At 41.4% G+C, this 25262-nt stretch overlaps 1 protein-coding gene across 8 annotated transcripts in view; it reads right to left on the bottom strand.

Annotated features, from left to right (window-relative positions):
* Positions 1-25262, bottom strand: part of NPAS3 (neuronal PAS domain protein 3) — a 623665-nt gene that overhangs the window by 371193 nt on the left and 227210 nt on the right. For 6 of the 8 annotated variants that reach the window (XM_077464822.1, XM_077464823.1, XM_077464824.1 and 3 more), the window contains one exon: positions 9069-9128. The exons of the other annotated variants lie outside the window; for them this stretch is intronic. In XM_077464822.1, the coding sequence (XP_077320948.1) occupies positions 9069-9128 (60 nt within the window). The remainder of the gene's footprint in view (positions 1-9068; positions 9129-25262) is intronic. 8 annotated transcript variants of the gene reach the window in all.

Below are 25262 nucleotides of genomic sequence, written 5' to 3'. Positions count from 1 at the left end.
TGGTTCAAACCATTTTCTAGAAAAAGATTCTACAAAAAATGGTTAGAAGTGTCACTTTTTCTTGTATTTTAGAGTGTTTTGGATGGATAAGTTAAATGCAGTAAAACACACATTTATGATGTTATAATGTGAATCCAACCTTATGAATTAAATCACGCATGTGAGGCTGTGCAGCCTACTTCGTGTAAATGACAGTTCATATCCCTTCTTCTGATGAATGAAGGGAGGTCCAGATTTCTGCAGTCTACACAACACACATCGGTAAAGTAGAAGCTTATTGGGAAGCAACGGGGCTGTGGGCTAACTGGTTTCAGATATAAAATAAATGTCTCACAATGTTTAAAGGAAACCTTTAGCACTACAAACATAGAAACTCCAGTTACTGCTACCTTTGTAAAAAAAATGCATGCTCCAGGGCCATTCTTCTAAAGCAAGTGAAATGGAAAACACTTTTGTGAAGAACATTGTGCAAATATAAATATAAGAGTATTTTTTTAAGCAGCGGTATAGTTATGTTTAGGCCATACCACCGCTTTATAAATGGGCTCCCTATTCTCACATACCAGGCACAGGTATAGTCATGCTGTGGGTTGCAGGAAAGAAAATCGATTGATTCCCCCATCAACACAGTCATGTGTGATGGGAGAATCCCTCCCATGGAGTTATTGTGTTCTCCTGGGGGATGGTGGAGCTGTCCCTGCTAGGAGAACAAAGTGATTATTGCTAGTGGAAATCCGACATGCAGATTTTACTCTAGTCGATCAATGGATCAACTTGGGTACAATGCACCTGCCCATACATGGAAAGATTCTCAGCCAATCCTTGCTGAAGTAGCCAAGATTCAAACCATCTATGAATGGCTTTACCAACTAACACAGCAAGTAGGAGGTTACCACCAGTGGCGGCTGATGCTGAATATTTTGGGTGGGGGCTGCAAACAACCCCTCCTAGACGGGTCGGACAGAAAGGTGGGGATCCATGCCTTACCTTTCAATGATGAAGCAGTGCTGGATCATGGAAGTGGCTGTTGTTGCCTCTCTGCCTGCTGCTTCTCGCTCCAGCTGATGAAGGTTCGCAGATTCTGACAGAACACCGGGGGCCATTGCTTCTCCTCTCGGCCAAACAGGAAGCGGGTCCTAAGACTCCCTGGCCAATCGGGTCTTAGGACCTGCTTCCTCATTGGCTGGGAGGAGAATCAGGAAGACAATAGCGATTCGTTATTGTCGCACAACTGGGTGGGGTTTAGGGCACAGTGCTCTGTGCCCGGAGCCCACACTTTTTTGAAGAAAATTAGAGCCTCAGGCTCCAATTATGTGCTTCTAAAAAAAAAAAAAGAAAAACCCAGTAAAGTCCATGCGTCTAGCGCCCTGCATGTAGATTAGGGGCCAGGCACAAGGATTGGGGGTGCGGCGCCCATGCACTCCTAATGGAGCGTCCGCCACTGGTTACCACTAAATCTATGACACATGCTTAGATTTCTCTTGTTATGTCCACGAGCAGATCAAGAGTAAACTCATAGAATCTCCCCTGTTAATAGTAACCAAGCAGCCACAACACCCATAAGTGCTTGAGTATTAAAACGGTGGCGGCATCTGATAGGTCACAGTCACTACTTGGCTGCCAATTTTCTACCCGGCACCTTCAATTTTTTCAATACAAATTTATTGGGCTGGGCGGTGCCAACAGGGCCAGCCACAGCTCAAATTTTGGCCAATTTGTCAGGAAACCATCGATATTCGAGCCATGCATGGCCAGCTGAAGGGGGCAAAGCTTGACAGATAATGTATGTAAGCATTCTAAAGTAAGGATGTAGGACACATCTGCTATAGAACACTTCCCATCTTATAATGTCCATGAGGAATCTAGCCACCCTTGCTGTGATAAGAGACTGATATGGCAGAAGACAGAAGCTTGTCTTAATATGATTCCAAGATTTATAATACCACCGCTACCTTTCACAGCAATGTATAAAATGAGGACACACAGGAGCTATAAAACTGACATTAAAATTTTCATGATAACAAAACAATGACATATTATGCTGTTTGAGCAATATGTGCTATATTGAACTGAAACTTTTTTTCGGTTTTGGATACAGTGAGAAAGTATTATCACTTTTGTTAGTTTTAATTGCTGTCCAACTCCATCTTCTTTTGTGTAATCAGGATAAAGGTGATGTGATATTTCTCCAAAGGGGACACAGCAACACATGTATTTGTCAGCAAAGTATAAGAGGGTTAGAGATTCTACTTCCATTCTCATCTGTCTCTGGAAACAATGGGAGTGGTAGTGAGACGACTCAACACACTGGACCACAGACAACCAGAAAACCCTACAAGAGGTTTTAAAAACCTCTAACCCTTCCGGACACTATCCAAAACCCACAAAAAGCATTAGTTAGGGATCTACTCCAATCCATTAGTAATTAAATTAAAGTTAAAAAAATAGTTATTTTATATAAAAACAAAAAAACAAATGGCGTCCCCTTGTATATAATGGTATTGATAAATACCAAGAAATAGTTCTGATATGTGTGTGTGATAGCGTGGGCCGGTAAAAGTAAAAATTGGTTCTGACGGATGTACAGTAATTACCATTTTTTTTTCCTTCAAAGAAGATCTGTGATTGGAATATGGGTATGGGTAGACCCCGTTCTTGTCCTAGACTGCTACCTCTCTGATAGCGACATAAGATTCTCTAGCCAAATGGTAATTTCTTGGATCAATATAGAGCAGCACCTGGTGCAAATTCTACTCACTTAAAAGACTTCTTTAAACCTTTAATAGTTAAGAGCATCAACTACATCCAATGCATTTCGGGGAATAAGACCTTCGCCTTTTTCAGGGCTTGACCAGTCACTGTAAATTTGGCTACACATTATACAATTTTCTTGTTCAATTTCCTTTAGATTTACCTTTAACTATGTAGTACAAAGGCCTACCTGATTGGATACAATTTTAGTGTTTAGGTTTAAACTCATATTATATGGTTTTGGTAAATCTAAAGGAAAATTGTACAATGAAAATTGTATAGACAGCTTTGATAAAATCACAACAGAATGCACAAAGGCACCTGTGTTAAGGCTTGATGAAGATGCAGGGGTAAGGTGGACACTAACCTAGCCATCAGGTGAAGAAGGGGAGGCTTTTTTTCCCCCGAAACGCACTGGCTGTATCTAATGCTTTTAACAATTAAATGTTTCAAAAAGACCATTAAGCGAGATGAACTTTTGTATCAGGCGCTCTGCCGACCAAATTCAAGAACTAGTTCTGGCCAGCTCATTTGACTGTTTTAAAAAGGAGCTGGATGCATTCCTTAATGCATGAAATATAACGGATATTAACATTTATAGGTAATAACACCAGAGACAGTTGATTCAGGAAATGTCAAATTGCCTTCAGGGTATCAAGAAAGGTTGTTTTGCCTGCTGGAGTAAACTGGACCATGCTTTATTTTTTTGCCTTCCTCTGGATCAACTGTGAGTATAGGATTATGTATTTGGAGGTTTTCTATTTATTTTTCTTTTGGTTAACCGCCTCATGCCCGCCGGACGTCAAATGATGGCCAGGCAGCACAGCTCTCCTTCTGGGCGGGCGTCATAGACGTCCGCCCAGAACGACACCCCAGGGGGCACACTTAGCGGCGATCGGTGGTTTCGTTGTGTCAGTCTTTAGTTTTTTAGTGCAGCTCCCCCTCGGATGCCCACCCAGGACCACCAGGATGCCACCAGGACCACCAGGGATTGGCACCATGCTGGACCACCAGGTATGCCACCCTAGACCACCAGGGAAATGCCAATTAGTGCCCAGGCAGCTGCCAATCAGTGCCCATCCCAAATGCCTGCCAGTGCAATCAGTGATGCCTATAAATGCCATCTATCAGTGCTGCATATCAGTGCTCAGCAGTGCTGCATATCAGTGCCCAGCAGTGCTGCCTATCAGTGCCACCTATCAGTGCCACCCATAAGTACCCATCAGTGCAGCCTTTCAGTACCCATCAGCGTCGCCTATCAGTGCCCATAAGTGCCCACCACTGTCACCCATGAGTGCCTCATCGGTGCCGCCTTATCAGTGCCCATCAGTGCCGCCTTATCAGTGCCCATCAGTTAAGGAGAAAACATTTTTTTCAAAATTTTCGGTCTTTTTTTATTTGTTTAGCAAAAAATAAAAACCCCAGAGGTGATCAAATACCACCAAAAGAAAGCTCTATTTGTGGGAACAAAATGATAACAATTCTGTTTGGGTGCAGTGTAGCATGACTGCGCAATTGTCATTTAAACAGTGACAGCACTGAAATCTGAAATTTGGCCTGGGCAGGAAGGGGGTGTAAGTGCCCTGTATTGAGGTGGTTAAACTCGATGGACTTGTGTCTTTTTTCAAACTATGTGAATGTGTGACTACCAAATGAGTTTAACATCTGTGTTACTTGGAATTTAGTTCATCATCTTTTCAACCACATCTTCTGCCTTACCGAACTTAAGAAAAAAAATTGGAAAAAAAATTGGACCAAGACTCACAATGCCTACTACCAGCACCAATAACAGATTCTAGCTGTTTCCAATAACATTCTCATCTCATGAGTGGTAATATCCAGTAGCAAGTTTAAACAACTAGCGCACTGAGCAACACTGGTGCCAGGAACTCATGCCAGACGTGGCTACTAGGACTTTGCTGGCAGCTCAATGTTTGACTGTAAATCAAAAGCAAACCTATAATTTAGAGGGAAACAACACAGAATGGAAGCTTGTCACAGCTACACCATGGATGTCACTATAGAGGTAATTACAACTATTTCTAAAATTAGCATTTTACATAAGAAACACTAATGTAAAGCAGCAATTAAATATTGGATAATTACACTGTGTAATTTTATTTTCTTTGATTTGACAGTTTTGTTTCACCAAGACACTTCATGTTCTCAATTTCTCTCAGTCATTTAGACTTCACTGACACTGTCATCATTTCACTTTCTCATCCCCTGACACTCACACTTTGTGGGGCTTTCTCAGAATGGTGATATTTCCCTGCCCAGTTTGCCACTTCTACACCTGAAGGCATGCCCTCTAAGTACCAACCCAGCACCAATTGAATAATTACTTTTCTTCAAAATATTAAAGTGGTTGTAAAGGCTTAAGGTTTATTACCCTCATGCATTCTATGCAAGAAGATAAAAAAAACTATTGTGTGCAGCACCCCCCCCCCTTTATACTTACCTGAACCCCATCTCGATCCAGCAATGTGCATAAGAGCAGCAGCCCTCCCGGGTCTGTCTGGCCAGTGGGGAGGGAGCCAGACACACAAAAGCGGCTCGGGAGTGAGCACACATCATTACCTCCCATAGCAAGTGGCTTGCTATGGTGGTAAGGGGGGGGGGGGGGCAGGAGTGCCAGCGGGGGGACCCGAGAAGAGGAGAAGGGTCGGGGCTGCTCTGTGTAAAACCATTGAACAGAGAAAGTAAGTATTACATTTTTAAAAAAAAAATACAATACAAGCCTTTAGTATAACTTTAAATATAAAGGATAGGATACAGTATGCTGAATGGGTGCATATTAAAGTGGATATAAACCCTCACCTATATCCAGTGAAGTGAACAGTGCTGACAAATACTTGAATTGGTTGCATTCAGCAGGCTGGGTGACATGTTGGATTGTTTTTGCAGTGGGTGCAAAGCATGGCGGCAGCGGTATGTAAATACCCCTTCCCTGCCACTGCAACTTAAGGGGAGGGCAGCTGGGGAGCAATAAAAATGCAGCTCATCCATGCATTTATACTGCCCCCCAATCACATGTCTGAACATAACCTTAACAACCATTGATAGAAGATATCAGTCACACTGAGAGTGCATCAGTTGGCCAACTCGTAAACATACAGTGCATTGTAAGAAAGAGCAATAAACCACAATAACTGGGGTTGATTTACTAAAGGCAGATAGACTGTTCACGTTGCAAGAGAATTTTCCCCAGAGCTTAGTGAATGCAGTGAAATATGACGTGCAAGGGGGGAAAAAAAATGCATTCCTGATTGCATATAACTGGATGATGGGAGCCAGAAAATCTTCACCTCATTCACTAAGCTGTGGAGAAAATTGCATAGCATTGTAAAGCAGGAAGCAGAGACTGAATATGTAACTAGCAAACATGGCTGTCCTAATCTACATATCTAATTACAAACTGATAAGATTATAAACATCAAGCTGATCTCTGTTACATTCATTTAAAAAATAAAAAGACTATAAATTTTCTTTAGGAGCTGTCAGTCTACATTCACTTAGAGGCATTTTTAATAAGGGCCGGTTCACACAGGAACGCACGTGTTCCTGTGCGCATTTTTGAACATTCCTGAGCGGTGCGGTTTGGACAGCCCTTTCATTTCATTAGGCTGCCAAATGCTTGGGAAAACGCAAAAAGTATGACAAGTGCGGCTTTGAAATATGTGCTGCCCCAAACCGCATGGTGCTGCATGTGCATGTTTGTTAGATGCATGTGGGGTGCAATTAAAGAGTTGGTCCAGCCTCCTTCAGAAAATAAATAAATAATGTAGCTGCTGACTTTTACTATTAGGACACTTATCTATTCAGGGATCCCACGATGTCAGCACCCCAACTGATTTTTCCATCGGCTCTCAGGTGCTGCTGCTGCCACTCCTTCTAAGAGGAACTGGCAATGAAGCCTTGCGCGAAGCGCGCTGTGCTTTCTGAATGGCATGGAGGCGGAGGGGAGGAGGAGGGGGGAGCGAACTTGTGGTAGCGCGGGGGGGGGGGCAGATAAGCGGAGCTTCCACTTTTGAGTGGAACTCTGCTTTAACAATTACTGGCACATGTGTAGGTCTAACAAGGGCAGTGCTTTAACGTGGGGTGCAAAAAAAACATGCATGGAAAGTGCATTGACCATAATGCAACTGGTGTAAACTGGCCCTTAGTGTTAAATAAAGGAGTAGGAAGGCTGTTAATGTCAAATGAAAAGTTAAAATGAAAAGGGTAACTCCAAGGGTTAGGCTAAAGTAAATTTTTAGAGTAAAGCTAAGGTTAAGTGTTAGATTAACAATTAGGGATATGTTAAATTTGAAGGACACTTTAGCGGATGTTTTTTTACTTGTGTTGGTGCCAAAGCTTTCAAGTCAAGAATTGTCAAAGCCAAAAACAAAATTTACTATATTACATATATACGGTAACAGTAATCTATTACATATATTAATTATGAAAGGTTATAAGTTGTTAAACCTTGCTCACCTTCTCTGCACATCAACTGCCATGACAATGACAAAACTAAAATGTGGGCAATGAACAGGCCATGATCATTCAAGGCCTTTTCAAAGCCCAAGGTGTAAGCTTGGACATTGGCCAAATGAGCTGTTTGCATGTTAAGAAGAACTCAGTTTTGTTTATTTGTCTAGAATAGTGTTACTCAATTTCAGTGTATTTTCAGGACATTCCGACCACAAAATCCGTTGGATTTTTTCTGATGGATTTTGGCCGAAACTTGAGTTGCATACACAAAGTCGCACAAAGTTGTCGGAAAATCCGATCGTTCGGAACGAGGCGACGTATAAAACGTACAACGGGACTACGTAGAGGCTAGTAGCCAATAGCTTTCGTCTCCAAATTTTTTCTGAGCATGTGTGGCACTTTGTGCTTTGGAATTCTCTACACATGATCGGAAAAAGTCTGATCGGATTTTGTTGTCGGAAAATTTTAGATCCAGCTCTCAAACTTTTTCCGTCGGAAATTCTGACGAAATAAGTCTGATAGAGCCCACACACAATCAGATTTTCCAACAACATAATCAGATCAGACTTTTTCCATTGGAATTTCTGACTGTGTGTATGGGGCATTAGAGTGGAACTAATCCTCCCATCCTTTACAGCCAAGGAAGATGTTATCTTGGCCTCTGTCTGATCTGCAATTGAAATGATGCTGCACACGTGATACGTTATGACACCAGCCATTTGAAAGCTTGATAGTTTGGTTGAGAGTACAAGCAAACGTGACAGTTATCATTCACGGCATGCCTTGAATGTAACCGTTTTGTGAAACCATAAAGTTGTCAAATTTAGTTCTGCTTTAATAGCGACAGTATTATGAACAACATAGTCTATACCAGTGGTCATTAACCCTGTCCTCAGGGCCCACTAACAGGCCAGGTTAGCAAAATAGGTGAAATACATCACATATCATATCATTTGCTGCTCAGTGATTGCAGTATTCTAGTCTGCATCTCCCCAAGGTAATACATAAAACCTGGCCTGTTAGTGGGCCCTGAGAACAGGGTTGATGACCACTGGTCTATACTGTTCAGCTGTATTTCTTAGCAGTGGGGTGTATGTGAGATGTGTTATTTCTAAAAAAGGTATGTAAACATTTAGACTACCCACCCCTTCCAGCCCCAAACCTCTCAGTACCCCTAAGCATAGAGCAGATCGAGTTTTTTGTGTTTCTATTTAGCCATGGTCTACTCTATAGACTTGTCCACAGCATATTATGCAGTATAGAGAGATAAAATTCTCTCTACACAGTAACAGTTCGAATATCTACCTAATGTAATTAAAAGAAAAACACTGGAAAATGCACATTTTCATTTTTTGGAAAATAATAAAAGTAAGAAGGTAAAAAGTAAACAAATACCTTTCCTTAAACTGCTATTACCTTTGTCTCTATAGACCTGAGCCTATTTCCACCCATGCTACACCAATTACTGAGCGTCATTCTACTGCTTGAGCTTCTACCTTGTCCTACAGCCTACTGATACAATATTCCCTAATATCAGCCACAATATATCCTGTCCATTACATCCAGAAGTTTGTGTTACACTGCTCAGCCACCTTCTTTCCTGTTCCTGAAACATATATTCAGCTTTCTGTGAATTCTGAACATAGCCTCCATGTTCCAATTTACTGCAGCCTTACCCCTTCTAAATATAATAGTTATATTTTTATTTAAATCCATGCTTTCAGGGGCTGTTCAAGTCAATTGTCAACCTTTTTTAATGTAAAAGTAAGTTAAATCTCTGGTGTAAGTGGGTGCCACAAACTTAAATGTTACATTCTTCCCCACAATAAATAATGATGAGGTACCTTAGGTTGAGGTCTGGAGGACAGGGGACGGTACATGCGCTGATAGGCCTGGAGGCTCCCCTGCCATGAGAAAAAAACAAATGATATACATAAGGCAGGAGAGGCAAAATGCAGGTTATATGTATGTAGCTTTGTAGCTACTTCTCTCTAGCCAAACCTCTAGTAAACAGACTTCCTACAAATAAAGACTTCATACTGTTGTACTTTTGGGGCACTTTATCGTAGCATTAAATACTTATAAATTACACTTCATCATCACAATTTCATTCAATTACCCAATATGGTTCTAATGTGTAACCAAACACATCTCAAAGACTTAAACCCCACCTTTATGAGCATTTTTCATGATACACGCATATTTAGGGTGTAACATGAAGTTTGGTCAGTGTTCTGTCTGTCATGGTGAATACAGTGTGTTGACGTCACTGTACATGTAGTCCATTGACACTTCCTCCAGCCCTATAAGTAAAGGTCTATACCTGAAGCTGCAGAGAGTCTGCAGGAACAAGAACATTGCACCCAACTGATCGTCGGTTGCAACGTTTCCCTGGCTCCTATGCAAAAAAAAAAAAAAGGAATAAATGCACTTTCTTTATTAATTAATATGTGTGCATTTATTATATTTTGCAACTTAGCCAAAGTTTGTATATGCTGGTGGCTTTCATTAAATATTGTCTATTCCATTTGTTTTAATTTCCCATGTAATCTAAGGAGTTTTAGAAATAGTGTCATTAGTTTGGGCCAGTGGTCTCCAAACTGCAGCCCGGGGGCCAGATTTGGCCCTTTGTTTGCCTTAATCTGGCCCCTGGGGCGCTATTTCACCAACTGACACCAACGATGGGGCATCATTCCCACTATTGACACCATCAATGGGGTACTATTCTCCTCATTGATATCAACAATGGGGTACTATTTATCCCATTAGAACCAATGATGGGGCACTGATGCAGGGGCATTTTCTACTCCCACTGATCACAGTCCGGCCCCCCTAAAGCCTGAAGGACAGTAAACTGGCCCTTTGCTTGGTAAGTCTGGTTTAGGCAATTAAAGATCAACCACCCCTTCAGGAACCACTGAGAAGTAATTAGTAATAGTTATGACTCAACAAGAGAAAAAGAAACACTCCCAAAGATGGACAGAGCCATGCTATAAAAAAAAGTATGGGATGTCAGTTCTTGGTAAACTGGCAAGCTGATTATTGTGTGAACCTACATAATATGTGTCCAGTCTTCTTCTACGTTTTATTTTTTGTCAGCTGCATAACATTATTATAGCATTTGTTACCCCAACACTTCATATATCTGATATGTGTCTGCTATACCGTCTACTTGTAAGAGAAAGTATCTCAATAGATATTGCTTCCTTTTTGTGTAAAGCCCCCAGTGTCCCTGCCAGTCCCTCTGCTTTCCTATTAAAAACCGACCACACTAAGCAGGAGAGCACACTGTTTTACTAAACCTAGACAACTCAGAATCTGGTGCATCTGTGCATGGTAGCCAATCAGCTTCTAACTTCAGAATTGATCAATTAGGCTTTGACAGTAAAACCTGGAAGCTGGTTTAAGTAAATTTCCCCCAATAAGTCTTTCCATACGCATTAACTGCTTTCACAAAGTGTTTACATATTGTAAAAGAAAACAAAAAACAAAAAAACAAACACACACACACACACACCTTTAATGTAGAATTTATTTTGGTATTATGTTCATTCAGGAAGGCTCCTTCATAGCTTGTCTGGGACATTATTTAAAGTTAGTGTGTTTATATCGAAATCAGAGTGGATCACATGAAATGTGTGTATTGGGCTATTAATATAAGATTGTTTTAGTGCTGGAACTTGCTAATTAGTTATTCTGCCCCCAGTGATCACGTTGCCCATAGCCTCCTAATCCCAGACAACTTAATATATATAAGGCACCTGCAGAAACCACAGCCAAGGCATGAAGAATAACCTTAGCACAGTTTCTACAACCTTGTCCGAACACTATTATATTTCCCCTCAAAAGTCATGATGTACCTGCAGAGCACTTCCCCCGGACTCTTATCAATACTAAAATACAGTCAGAAACGCTAGGCGTGGAAGTGGGCCAGGGTGGTTTGAGAGTACCCGCATGTCCAGACCCCCTCCAGTATCTATGGCCAGATTAGATCAAACAATTAGTTATTAATTAGTAATTATGTCATTATAGCTAAACATTTCTGTATCAAGTTAAAGACTTTGAGCTAGATGGACTTTTGTCTTTTTTCAACCAGACTAACTACAGGCATACCCCAATTTTAAGCAGACAATGCGGTTTATTTACTAAAGCTGGAAAGTGCAAAATCAGGCTTCAATTCTACATAGAAACAAATGAGCTTCTAACCCCAGCTTGTTCAATTAAGCTTTGGTAATAAAACCTGGAAGCTCATTGATTTCTATGCAGAAGTGAGCCTGATTTTGCACTTCCCAGCTTTAGTAAATAAACCCCATTGTGTACTTAAAAGTGGGGTATGCCTGTATGTAACTTTATTGCTTCATTGAAGCACTCTCTAGAAACATGTGCAAGTCATTTTTTTAAAGCTGTCCCAGCAATAATCAGTAATCCAAGTTGGGAGCGAGCTGAGGGATACAAATCTTTAGCCAGTAGGGGAGAGATACTTGTTTAAGCTGGGTAACATAGGTTTTGCAGCTCTAAACAAAATGGGAGTCCCCTTAGAAATTGGGGTTTTCCGGCGTGAGAAATCTACATATAGTTGAGCCAGAAGTAAAGCCAAAACACACATGATGAGAGTTTGGAAATTTATTTTAATTTCTCTAATGGCCGAGGCACAGTAAAGGACATCCAAATACATTTTGGGGTCAAACAATCCCCCTTTAATTGTCATAGTAGCTAATGGACTCCAGTCTAACAAATTAGGTAAAACAATCAGAATAAGGATAAGCCGTGAGTGTTTGTCTGCACTAAGCAGTTGCGCAGCCTCAAATGCATGGCTGCTTACAACAATGGAGATTTTCCCTCACTTCCTGTCCTGATATCTGTAACATAGAAGATAAATGGGGTTTCCAAAAAGACATGAAAGAGCATTCAACAAACACAAACCATCTAACACTTCCCTGCCGCCAATTGGCCTCTAATAGGCCCTGAATGTAGCTGGTGGTATTGGTAAATCTGTCTACTTTTGAATGGAGACCCAATCTGTCAACTGTCATAAAACAATCATAAAGAAATTTACTATTGTTAGCAAAATGTATCGGAAATCATACTTGTCATATAGTGCTCTCTAAGGAAAAGATCCAAATCACAAATCAGTTAACAATGTACTAATAAATGACTATGATTGATTATCATACACTTTCAATGCTGCTCTAAGAACAAGTACGGTGCTGCATTGTGGGGCTTGTAGTGTCAGTTGTCGGGTTGCGGCTCCTGTTGTAATGCCTCAACGCCCTCATAATCCCTATGTCTTCTGTGTTTCAAAGAATTTCTCTGGCATTATGAGTGCAAAGTCATCAAAAGCAGCCTGGAGTCTTCTCATATTAATCCCCAGTGTGCACACTATTGTAATGTATTCTGCTCCTGTATCCGGCCTAAACCCTAAATAATCCTTATTACTGGCTCTGGAATATATTGAGAAGAAAGTGAGAAACAGAGGACAGCCTCTCCATTACTAGCCAGATCCATTCTTACACCAGTCGTTTTTAAGAGTAGACATATTCTGCTGCTAGATTTTCACTAGCTGTCGGCTGAATGATCAGAAATCTTTCACTGAGTGTTAACTATCACTCCATCAAAAAGAGTGGGATTCCTTTGGATTATTATTTGGTGAGAAATACATAACGGTATTATCTATTACATTTCCATAATTCACATTTCATAAAAGCAGTGCATATTTAAGACCAAAAAAAAATAAAAAATGTTATATTGACTTTAATCGTATACTTTCACGTAGCAGCATGAAAATATAACTACAACAAAAAACGTTATGTATATACTGTAGTAGGGAGGTAGTACAATCTGTATCATTATTTTTTTTTCTTTTTGCTTATTAGCGTTTTTTGCAGTTCCTTTAAAAAAAAGGATAGCTAGCTGCCCCCATTGAAGAAATCCCATTATCTGAAAGTTATTACTACCTCTGGCAATCTATGCTTAGGGTTCACATAACATCTGGCTTCCCTTGTTTTATAAAAAAAAAAAATCCAACTTGATGGTTTAAGAAGTTTTGACTTTTTCCAGACCACTAATTTTTAAAGTAGTCTTAGGCCTCATGTACACTGCTGCTGGTAAACGGACGTTTAGGAGCAGTTGGGCATTTTTTTCAACTGCTCCTGAGCTCTCCTCTATGTTATCTTATCAGTACATGTACACAGGGTCGTTTCTATTCCTTTCTAGGCAGTTGAGTTTAGAGGCTTTTTTTGGAATCCAAAAGCTGTGTTTAGAGGCATTTCAAGTGCCAAGGGCAGTTAAACGCGGCTGCCCGCGTTTAGGCGCATTTTTGTCTAGAAGCATTTTTAAAGGGAAGCATTTTATTTATTACTTTTGAGCCTGGAAAATGCTAAAAAACACACCAAACACTCAATTATCGCTACCTCCAGGCTTGATATACCATGTTAGTGATTCTCAACCAGGGTTTCTCCAGGGGTTGCTAGGGGTTCTTTCAGCATTGGGCCATTTCTGCCTCTCAGATAAGTTCCCATTGACACCACTGATCTTTTTAGCTATCTGTAAGGAGGTAATTCTTCTCAATGATCAAGTGTAAGGCCCATTATTCCCACTGACCATCACACTAATGTATCATGAGTTGTAGATTTTTCCTTTTTAGCAGGGGTTCCCCGAGATTGGAGAACTATTTCAAAGGTTCCTCTGTGTTGAAAAGGTTGAGAAAGGCTGTACCATGTGATATTCCCCTCATCAGCCAATTATTTTGTACAATACACGACTTGCATTACTTGATGTTGAAGTTTAAAGTCACCAACAGAAGCTCCTCTGGTGGCACGCTTTTCCTCATGTTGGTGTCCATGCGAACTAGAGGGGGTCTAACCTTTTCCAAGAGAACGTCAAAGGTGGCTATTGACATGCGTGTAAAATGAAAAAAAAATCTCTGGGTAATTACGCAGCTGCACATAGATATTAGAAAGTATCCTGTGGACATGCGTTGAGCCATCAATGGATGTGTCCAGTAGCAGTGAACTCTGGTCCTCTCACGCAATTTTCTACATCTTTGGAGCCTCAGCAAAAGCAACATCAGGAACATTTCCTCACACATGCTCTTCATGGGATACATACCGTATATACTCGAGTATAAGCCGAGATTTTCAGCCTCTTTTTTGAGGCTGAAAGTGCCCCCCTCGGCTTATACTCGAGTCATCGCTGTCTGCCTGCTCGATCAGCGTATCGAGCAGACAGACAGCGGCCATTCTAACATTCAAACGCCGCGCCTCCGCCTTCGCCTGTGATAGGCGGAACACTGAATTTCCCAGCAGCCTGTGTTCCGCCTATCACGGACATCGTCTCATCCTCGTACTACGGACGAGGATGAGACGATGCCCGTGATAGGCGGAACACAGGCTGCTGGGAAATTGAGTGTTCCGCCTATCACGGACATCCGATAGGCGGAACAGCAGTCAGTGGGAAATTGAGTGTTCCGCCTATCACCGACGGAGGCGCGGCTTTTGAATCCTAGAATGGCCGCCGACGAAGAGCTGAAGGACGGAGGCTCGGCTCGGGACGGGACGGGCCGGGCCGGGACGGGACGCAGGCTGGACGGGACGCAGGCTGGACGGGACGCAGGCTGGACGGGACGCAGGCTGGACGGACACAGGCTGGACGGACACAGGCAGGCTGGACACAGGTAGGCTGCACGGACACACACACACACACACACACACACACACACACACACACACACACACACGGATGCATGGACACACACACACACACACACACACGGATGCATGGACACACACACACACACACACGGATGCATGGACACACACACAGGGATGGATGGACCCACAGGGATGGACGGACACACAGGGATGGACAGGCATGTCTCACCCTCGGCTTATACACGAGTCAATAATTTTTTCCAGTTTTTTGGGGGTAAATTGGGGGCCTCGGCTTATATTCGGGTCGGCCTATACTCGAGTATATACGGTATTAACAAACCAACCAAAAAATAACAGCTAGCTACAAGCACACTACAAGCACACTGCTTTCTCAGCTGCTACTCACACTGTTCTCTCAAAGAATGGCTGAAATAGTTAATAATCTAATTGTAATCATTTGGGAGGTTCTCCTGAGGTTGTCTTTATAAACGCTTCTGAATGCAAATGTGTCTAAACGCGGCTTGTAAACGCTGCTAAATGTCTTTAAATGCGGATCACTAGCTGTGATGTTCCAGCGTTCAGGAGAGGTTGAGAAATGTCCAGTGTACATGAAGTCTTATGCCCTGTACACACGGTCAGACATTCCGACCACAAAATCCGTCTGATTTTTTTACGACGGATTTTGTCCGAAACTTGTGTTGCATACACACGGTCCACAAAGTTGACGGAAAATCCGATCGTTCTGAACGAGGTGACTTTAAACACGTACGTCAGGACTATAAATGGGTCAGTAGACAATAGCTTTCGTCTCTTAGTTTATTCTGAGCATGCGTGCCACTTTGTCCGTCGGAATTGTCTAAACACGATTGGAATTTATGTGATCAGATTTTGTTGTCAGAAAATTGTAGATCCAGCTCTCAAACTTTGTGCGTCGGAAATTCCCGATGGAAAAAGTCCGATAGAGCCCACACACGATCGGATTTTCCGACAACATAATCTGATCTGACTTTTTCCACCAGAATTTCCGGCCGTGTGTACAGGGCATTAGAAGAAAAGTTCCACAATTTGCAGCTTGTTCCTGTACAGGTTTCCATTAACAAACTTATCTGGGAAAAAGTTTAGCACCATAAGTATAAATCAGCACACAGAACACCAAGGCCTTAGCTGAAGCTGATATAGAAGACTTTACCTGGGACAGTCGGTAGTATTTGTTAACAAAAACCATCCATAAAAATGTAACTGCGTTCCTAAATATTTTACTAAGGAAAGTTCACTTCTGAATAATTTTTTTAACATTTTTTCATATGTAGAGATCATACGCACAACATTTTTTCACAGAAGGCAACATGCTTTCTGAAATGACAATGGAATTACATTGGAATATCCAACACAATATAACTAGTGTTTAGTGGAGTTCAGTTTGACTTTTCAAGTCTTTGAGGCGCGTACTGTAGTTGGGCTGTTGACTGTCTTTTTTGGACAACCCCTTAATCATCAGCCATAATGTCAATTTCCACAAGAAATAAACAAAGGTTTGTGAAACACAGGGTGTCAAAGAAAACTACACAGGCGTACAAAGTGTTATGTTTATTATGGACCTGTTCTAAGCTAATGCTGTTTCGAAGTTGCCATGGTACAGTACGGATCTGTACACCACTAGAGAAAAACAAGTCCGACAATAATGAAAGTGCATTGCTCTTTTTTGTTTTTAATTTTATGATAAATAAAAGTAATAAATAGTCTTTTGGGTAACAGAGCAGCCTTGACAATGAATAAATGAATGACAAGACTGTGCTCTTTCAATAATACAAAATACCTAAATGGGTTATTTACTTCAAGGCTGCTTTAATTACAGAAGAATTCCCATTTCATAATGAGGTCCCCTGCACAAGTCATGGAGGAATTTAAAACAGATCTTTTCATGCCATTCATTAGGCTCTTGATTTGCATAGGGCTGGCCTGGCATCGTTGGGCTTGAACACACATAGCCTTTGGTTCCCTTGGCCCCATGCACCAACTACACTACATGGATTAGAATAGTTCTATCAAAAGAAGCACAAGAGACTGTCAAATTAAAGAAATATTTTTTTAAAGATACTATTTGTAAAATTAGTGCCAAGCACCTCAAACTATGACCGTGCTCCTAAATATTGTAAATGAATTTTAATCACCGCAAAAAAAAAGGGAATCAGGCATGACTACTAAATAAGAATGATGAATGTGGTAACATTATTTATTAAATATATTACAAACAAAGCCTTTGTAAAGAAGGCCTTCTGACTGTCATCAATTGGATGATCAAATGATAATGGAAAAAATCTCACTTGCAAGAGTTTTATCCAAAAACATATTAAAGCGGAGGTCCACCCTAAAATGGACCTTCCGCTCATCGGATTCCTCCCCCCCTCCGGCGCCACAATTGGCACCTTTCAGGGGGGAGGGGGTGCAGTTACCTGGATAATCCAGGTAACTGCACCCACTTCCGGGCTAGCTCTCTGCGGAAAGGGGCGTACATTACGCCCCTTTCCGCAAGTGCCCGCCCCCTTCCGCAAGTGCCCCGCTGCCTGCTGGGAAACACACAGATCCCAGAGGCAGCGGAGAACGTCCTCATTGCGCAGCGCGGCTCGCGCATGCGCAGTAGGGAACCGGGAAATGAAGCCGAAAGGCTCCATTTCCTGATTCCCATACCCAAGATGGCGGCGGCAGCACTCGAGTGTCTAGAGATCGGCTTCGGGTGCCGACATCACGGGCGCGCTGGACAGGTAAGTGTCACTATTTTAAAAGTCAGCAGCTGCAGTATTTGTAGCTGCTGACTTTAAAAAAAAAAAAAACGCGGAGTCCCGGCGGACTCCCGCTTTAAGCTTCATATTTTGTTGCAAACATCCCAGCATACAGTGGGGAAAATAAGTATTGGAATCCCCTACAGATTTGGAAGTTTTCCTATGTAGGCTACTTTCACACTGGAGCAGGCGGGTGTCGGCGGTAAATCGGCGCTATTTTTAGTGCCGCTTTACCGTTGTTTTAGAGCCACTATTCGGCCGCTAGCAGGGGTTAGCTAGAGGCCGAAAAAGGGATAAAACCATTAGCAAAGTGCCGCCCCAAGCAAAATATGACTTAGTACTTGGTGGAGAAGCCCTTGTTGGCAAGCACAGAGGTAAGACGTTTCTTGTAGTTAGTGACCAGGTTTGCACATATCTATGGAGGGATTTTGGTCCACTCTTTTTTACAGATCTTCCCTAAAGCCTTAAGACCCCTTTTACAATGAGGCGCTTTTCAGATGCTTTTGGGCTAAAAATAGCGCCTGTAAAGCATCTGAAAAAGATCTCCCCTGCAGTCCTAGTGTGAAAGCCCCGAGTGCTTTCACACTGGGACTCTGCACTGGCAGGACATTAAAAAAAGTCCTGCAAGCAGCATCTTTGAGGTGGTGGAGGAGCGGTGTATACACCACTCCTCCACTGCTCCTGCCCATTGAAATGAATGGCCACCGTTGTTGAAGCGCCTCCAAAGAGCTTCGGCAGCAGTGCTACACGGGCGCATTTAACCGTTTATTAGGCCGATAGCAGGGGTTAAAAGCACCCCGCTGTGGCGGAATAGTGCCCCTAAAATAAAGGTAAATCGCCGCTACAACTAGCGCATTTTACTGTCAATGCCCACCTGCCCCAGTGTGAAAGCAGCCTAAGGTTTCTTGGCTGTCGCTTGGCAACTCAAACTTTCAGCTCCCTCCATAAATTTCCTATACAATTAATGTCTTCTTGAGCCACTCCTTTGTTGCCTTGGCGGTATATTTTGGATTATTGTCATGCTAGAAAACCCATCCATGACCCATCTTCAGTGTGCTGGCTGATGGAAGAAGTTTCTCATTCCATATTTTACAATACATGACCAAGTCAGTCTGTACCTTTAGCAAAGAAACAGCCCCAAACCATAATGTTTCCACCTCCGTGCTTGACTGTAGGGATGGTGTTCCTAGGGGCATAGTCAGCATTTTGCTTCCTCCAAACATGGTGAGGTGAGTCCCCCTTCTCAAGAAGGCACATGTACAGTCTTGCCAATGAACATCTAAATGATTCAGGGAAGGACTGGGAGAAAGTCCTGTGGTCAGATAAGACCAAAATTGAGCTCTTTGGCATTAACGTGACTTGCCTCGTGTTTGGAGGAAGAAAAATGCTGACTATGACTATGACTAAGAACACTATCCCTACAGTCAAGTACAGAAGTGGAAACATTATGTTTTGGGGCTGTTTCTCTGCTAAAGGTACAGGCCGACTTTGCCACATTAAGGGACCAATGGTCATGTATTGTAAAACCTTGGATGAGAATCTTCTTCCCTCGGCCAGAACACTGAAGATGGGTCGTGGATGGGTCTTCCCATTCAGTACGCTACACACACGCGCTTTACACATGCGCGATCGCTCGAACACACCGATGTGTTTTTATTCTGTTTGGAATTTAAATTTTTTACTTGATTGATCGAGTGACGCGGCTGTGAGTCATCTCGCTACATGCAGCAGTGCATTACCCTCCAATAAAAGCTTTTTTTAGCAATATTGCACTATTGGAGTTTTTCCTTCTTCTTTTTTATATATTCACTCACTTGCACTTTTTGACGTGGGACTGGATTGGACTACCGCCCAGCGCCTGTGGAAACCATCGGGTGGTGAAAGCCCAGCTCATTGGGACATCTTTCCAGGCTCCAATTACCAGGATACTTCTCCAGCAGGTTCTCAGATCCAACAAGCCTTGTATGACCCCCCTGAGTAAGGGAGGTCACTGGCTTTCTAGTAAGCCTCCTATCTCTCTGTGGTGGTCGTCTATCTTAAGTCCCACTATTTATGAATGATTTACTTCACAGTGCACCAGAATTTTATTTTATTAACTCAAGTCACTAATCAACTTTAATAAAATGTGGATATTTGTACTTTGTGCATTATTGAAGCATTACACACCTGCTTAATCAATTGTTTTGCACTGTATTGATTGTACTGATTTTCATGATTTATGGTTCAAAATCACGGATATTATTTACATGTTTGCACTTTAATATTTAGCTGTGGCATACCCATATTTATTAATTTATAGCGCTGCACTTTTTCGCTATATATCTGCTTATGTGCCTACTATCTGGGTTATAGTGTTTAGCTGCTGTACGTTATTGTTGTTCATTATAGCGCAGATATTTATTTTCTTTTTTTATCACACAATATATGTATTCCAGAAATACTGCACTACATCAATCACAAGTATAATGTTTTTACTGAACTGGACGATGACACCTGGCATTCGGCCCTCATGTATGAGGCTTAAGCTTCTGCATTTTCTGAACAGCAGTGTGGTGGGCCTCTCTCTCTACGTACCCTATAAATCCTGGTTTGGAACTGATTCTTGTCTTTGCTGAGACCCTTTTTCTTTTAGTTTTGGGTATAGCAGAGAAAAGTTACATTTTTTTTTTTCTGTCAATGACCACATAGGGGAGATTTTCTCTCACCTGAACAAGAAACGGGAAGAGATTGTTATTGGGATAGGAAAGCACAGACAGCACTAAAAACAGCTTTTTAAGTTCTAAGTCTTCCCCAGGCTAAAAAAATCCTGATAGATATTAATGGAAGATTTCCCTATATACAGCAATAAAACCCAGGAAAAAATACAACTCATTTCTGTTATAGAACACAATAGAAAAGCTTTGTCGGAAGTTGAGCTTGAACTTGGACCTGGTTTGATTTGAACCATACTGTGGACTTGACAAGCCTGAATTTAATATTATACCATACATACTTCTGATCTATCCCATAATATAAATGCATCATCTGGCATTTCAAAATACAACTGTCTACCAAGGATAAATCAGTCTTTTTCATTAAGTACTTTGATTTCTGTGTGTGAACAGTTGTGTATTTGAAGTTTTTGCTCACACACTGGAAGAGAAGTGAATCACTTTACATGAAGACATCCAATATTCTTTGATCATGGTTATTATCCAAAGAATTTTATGTGTGAGATTGACACTGTAATTCTTAAGTTCCTATTAGAGAACAATATATGAAGATCACAAATGAATGAACATTTTAGAGTACAATATTAATACCTTAATTGTTTGTTATATCTACTATGATTTGAAGCACCTTTATATATGTTCCCCCAGATTTGTCTTGGAAAATGTAATAAGATGTGATTCAGTGATAACTCATAGATGTATTATTTATCTTGCAGCTATTGGAAGTACTGGCAGGGACACTGAAAGTCCTGGCAGGGATTCTGTGGACCTGAAGGTCCAAGGAACCCTGGAAATGAATAAATAGGAGTAGGAGTGTGTCCTGAAAATGCAGGGAGTGACACACTTCTAATATTTACAACCCTAATTCCAAAAAACCTGGGATGCTGTGTAAAATCGATAAAAAATAGAATGTAATGATTTGTAAATCTCATAAACTCTTTATTCACAAGAGAAAATAGAAAACACATCAAATGTTTAAACTGATAAAATGCATTTTAAGAAAAAAGAATTAGGTAATTGCAAAATTGATGGCAGCCACGTGTTTCAGAAAAGTTAGGACAGCACCACAAAAAGCTGTCAAAGAAAGAGTGTAACACCGCTCAGACTGTGGATAAAGAATTCCTCGTGGGTGCTGACTCCGACTCACCACCGTCAATAGTAATAGAAGAAAAGGGGGAAATTAATTATTCAAAGAACAACCCCAATTTAAAAAAAAGTTGGAACAGGGCCACGTTTACCACAGTGTACCATCCCCTCTTCTTTTACCAACGCATTTGTAAATGTCGGGAGAACTGAGATCAATTGCTGGATTTTACGAGAGGACTGTTGTCCTACTGTTGCCTGAGCATATGCCTCTCTAAAACCTGGATATATCTTTCAGCATTGATGGTGCCTTTCCAGATGTGCAAACTGCCCATTTCATATGCGGATAACACCCCTGGAAGGTTCCTCTCCTCTAGTCTGGAGAGCGTGGAGCCCATGGTTGCCAAAAAGAATGTCACATTTTTTATAGTATTTCTGAACCTATGCAGTGATGTCCATCACAGAATTATGCCTATTTTTAATGAAATGTCGTTACTATTGTGTTTCAGCCTTGTCATTTGTGCACAGAGGTTCAACCAGATGCTTGGAATCTTCTGATGATATTATGTAATGTAGATGATGATATATTTGAAGCGGAGTTCCACCCAAAAATGGAACTTCCACTTTAAGCACTCTTTGTTTGGAGGGAGACTTCCCGTCCCACTTGCTCCTTCCGCCCAGGGACCACCAAGGCGACTCCTTCTTTCGCCTTAGGTGGCCCCTCCCTCTAGGCGATCTCTTGGGACACGTGACAGGTCCCAGGAGACTGCCTGTCCACTCCAGGAGCGCGGCGTGACTCGCGTATGTGCTGTGCGTGCCTGGCCGTGAAACCAAAAGCTGTCACAGCCGTGTGCCCAGAGTGGCAATGGAGGCGCCGGGGGAGAGGAGGGGGAGAGGAGCGAAGCTCCATTTGGCTGCATCGCTGGACCATGGAACAGGTAAGTGTCTGTTTATTAAAAGTATTAAACTACACTTTTTGTAGCTACTGACTTGTAATAAACATAAAAGCCTAGAACTCAGTTTTAAAGTCTTTGCAATTTTAGGTTGAGGAACATTATTTTGAAAGTGTTCAACAATTTTTAAACACAGCTTTTTCCAGATCGGTGAACCTCTGTCCTTCCTATTCTGACACACTGACGCATTAGGATGCTCTTTGTATACCCAATAATGTTACTAACCTGTTGCTTATTTACCTAATTCGTTGCAAAATGTTCTTCCGGCTCTTTCATGTTTGTACCACTTATGTTGTCAGCATTTGTTGCCTTGCCCTGCCCCAACATTTTTGAGACATGGTGCTACCATCAATTTCAAAATTACCTTATTTTTTCTTAAAATGGGAAGTTTTCTCAGTTTAAACATTTGATACCTTACCTTTCCTTCATTCCCCCATCACTCCATGAAACTGCCAGGAGTGAAAGGAAAGCTCTGATATGCTATAAGTCATAGCACACAAGGGGCTGTGGACTTCCTATGTACCATTGCTGACTGGCCCAATGGTCAAAGCACAAGTCTGCTTTAAGCAAACTGTCTTATAAGAAGCTACTGATGACAATCTATAATATGTATCTATAAAAACATTAAATGCATACAGAGGGTTGATAGTAAATTTATATTTTTAAGACAATATAATGTGTGCTGTGTTTGCCTTGCTATCTGTGGCATTCTGCAGCAGACTAATACATGGATGCCTCTGAATATGAGCATTCCTTTCAGCCAAACAATGCCTAAATCAGCCAGTGTATGCTATGCATATACATGAGCAAGATTCAAAGGCTATTAAGAATGAACACACAAATATAACTTTTCTGCTGCACTTCATAAGAAGCAAAATTTATCATGAAGGGCCTTGTTTGGGAGCAGATAATTTAAGTAAATATACCATGAATGCATGAATGACAGGCAATGTTTGCAAACTATGTATGTCTAAAGGAGGCCTACAGTAACATGGCAAACAAGATTTATAAAAAATCATGTCAATGTGCCAATGTGTTTGCATTTCTAATTTGTGGAATCCAATGCACAAATGTGAACTGAAAATGTAGGTATTCCTGCTTCCTGACCTAATAAATACAGTCAGGTCCATAAATATTGGGACATCAACACAATTCTAATCTTTTTGGCTCTATACATCACCACAATGGATTTGAAATGAAACAAACAAGATGGCTGCAGTCTCTCAGCTTTAATTTGAGGGTATTTACATCCAAATCAGGTGAACGGTGTAGGAATTACAACAGCCTGCATATGTGTCTCCCACTTTTTAAGGGACAGATTAAAAATCATCCTCAAACTTTCACTTTTTAATAATTGGTTGCAAATCCTTTGCAGTCAATTACAGCCTGAGGTCTGGAATGCATAGACATCACCAGATGCTGGGTTTCTTCCCTGGTGACGCTCTGCCAGGCCTCTACTGTAACTGTCTTCAGCTCCTGCTTGTTCTTGGGGCATTTTCCCTTCAGTTTTGTCTTCAGCAAGTGAAATGCATGCTCAATCAGATTCAGGTCAGATTATTGACTTGGCCATTGCATAACATTCCACTTCTTTCCCTTAAAAAACTCTTTGGTTGCTTTCGCAGTATGCTTCGGGTCATTGTCCATCTGCACTGTGAAGCACTATCCAATGAGTTCTGAAGCATTTTGCTGAATATGAGCAGATAATATTGCCCGAAACACTTCAGAATTCATCCTGCTGCTTTTGTCAGCAGTCACATCATCAATAAATACAAGAGAACCAGTTCCATTGGCAGCCATACATGCCCACGCCTTGACACTACCACCACCATGCTTCACTGATGAGGTGGTATGCTTTGGATCATGATTCCTTTCCTCCTCCATACTCTTCTCTTCCCGTAACTCTGGTAAAAGTTGATCTTGGTCTCATCTGTTAATAGGATGTTGTTCCAGAACTGTGAAGGCTTTTTCAGATGTTGTTTGGCAAACTTTAATCTGGCTTTCTTGTTTTTGAGGCTCACCAATGGTGATGAACCCTCTGTAATCACTCTGGTGAAGTCTTCTCTTGATTGTTGACTTTGACACACATACACCTACCTCCTGGAGAGTGTTCTTGGTCTGGCCAACTGTTGAAACTTCTGGTTCCTTAAAAAGTGTGAGGCACATATGCAAACTGTTGTAATTCCTACACCTCTCACCAGATTTGGATGTAAATACCCTCAAATTAAAGCTGAAAGTCTGCAGTTAAAAGTTGTTTGTTTAATTTCAAATCCATTGTGGTGGTGTATAGAGCCAAAAATATTACAATTGTGTCGATGTCCCAATATTTATGGACCTAACTGTATATTCATACACCTAACATAAGAAAACTAGGATTATACTAAAAGTAAATTTACTGAGTGTAGAAATCATCTTCCTCAGTCTACCTAAAAACATCACCTTAAAGCTTAACTCCAACTTTCTTTTCCCTAGAACTGAATGGAATAATCAATCCCAGCATTGATCATACCTCCGTACCATGTCGCTCTGTTGTCTGCAGATCTCCTGATATTCTGGGCTTAGTTGTAGCTTTGTATCATGTGACACTCTGTATAGCCTGAATACATCCTAATTAGCATTCAATCCCACCAAGTCACACTTACAGGAAGAGTAAACCCCTCCCACCTCACAGATCAGAGCATTATTCCAGAAGGAAAACCCCTTCATACACAGCCTGTTTTCAAAAGTTAGCTGTGGTGATGATGGGTGGGATTTTTAGAATTTAATCCTGCCCAGTTAAATATTCCAACCAGTGTGAACAGGGAAAGTCCCACCACTCAGATCCTACTCTCTGTGAAATGATTCCTTTACATATGATGGAAACAC

This window comes from Lithobates pipiens, unplaced genomic scaffold (assembly GCF_037356315.1).
Source record: "Lithobates pipiens isolate NorthernLeopardFrog02 unplaced genomic scaffold, aLitPip1_a1.2 Scaffold_30, whole genome shotgun sequence".
Taxonomy (NCBI): Eukaryota; Metazoa; Chordata; class Amphibia; order Anura; family Ranidae; genus Lithobates; species Lithobates pipiens.
Note: the sequence above shows the minus strand (reverse complement) of the source record. Positions and strands in the feature narration are given on the sequence as shown.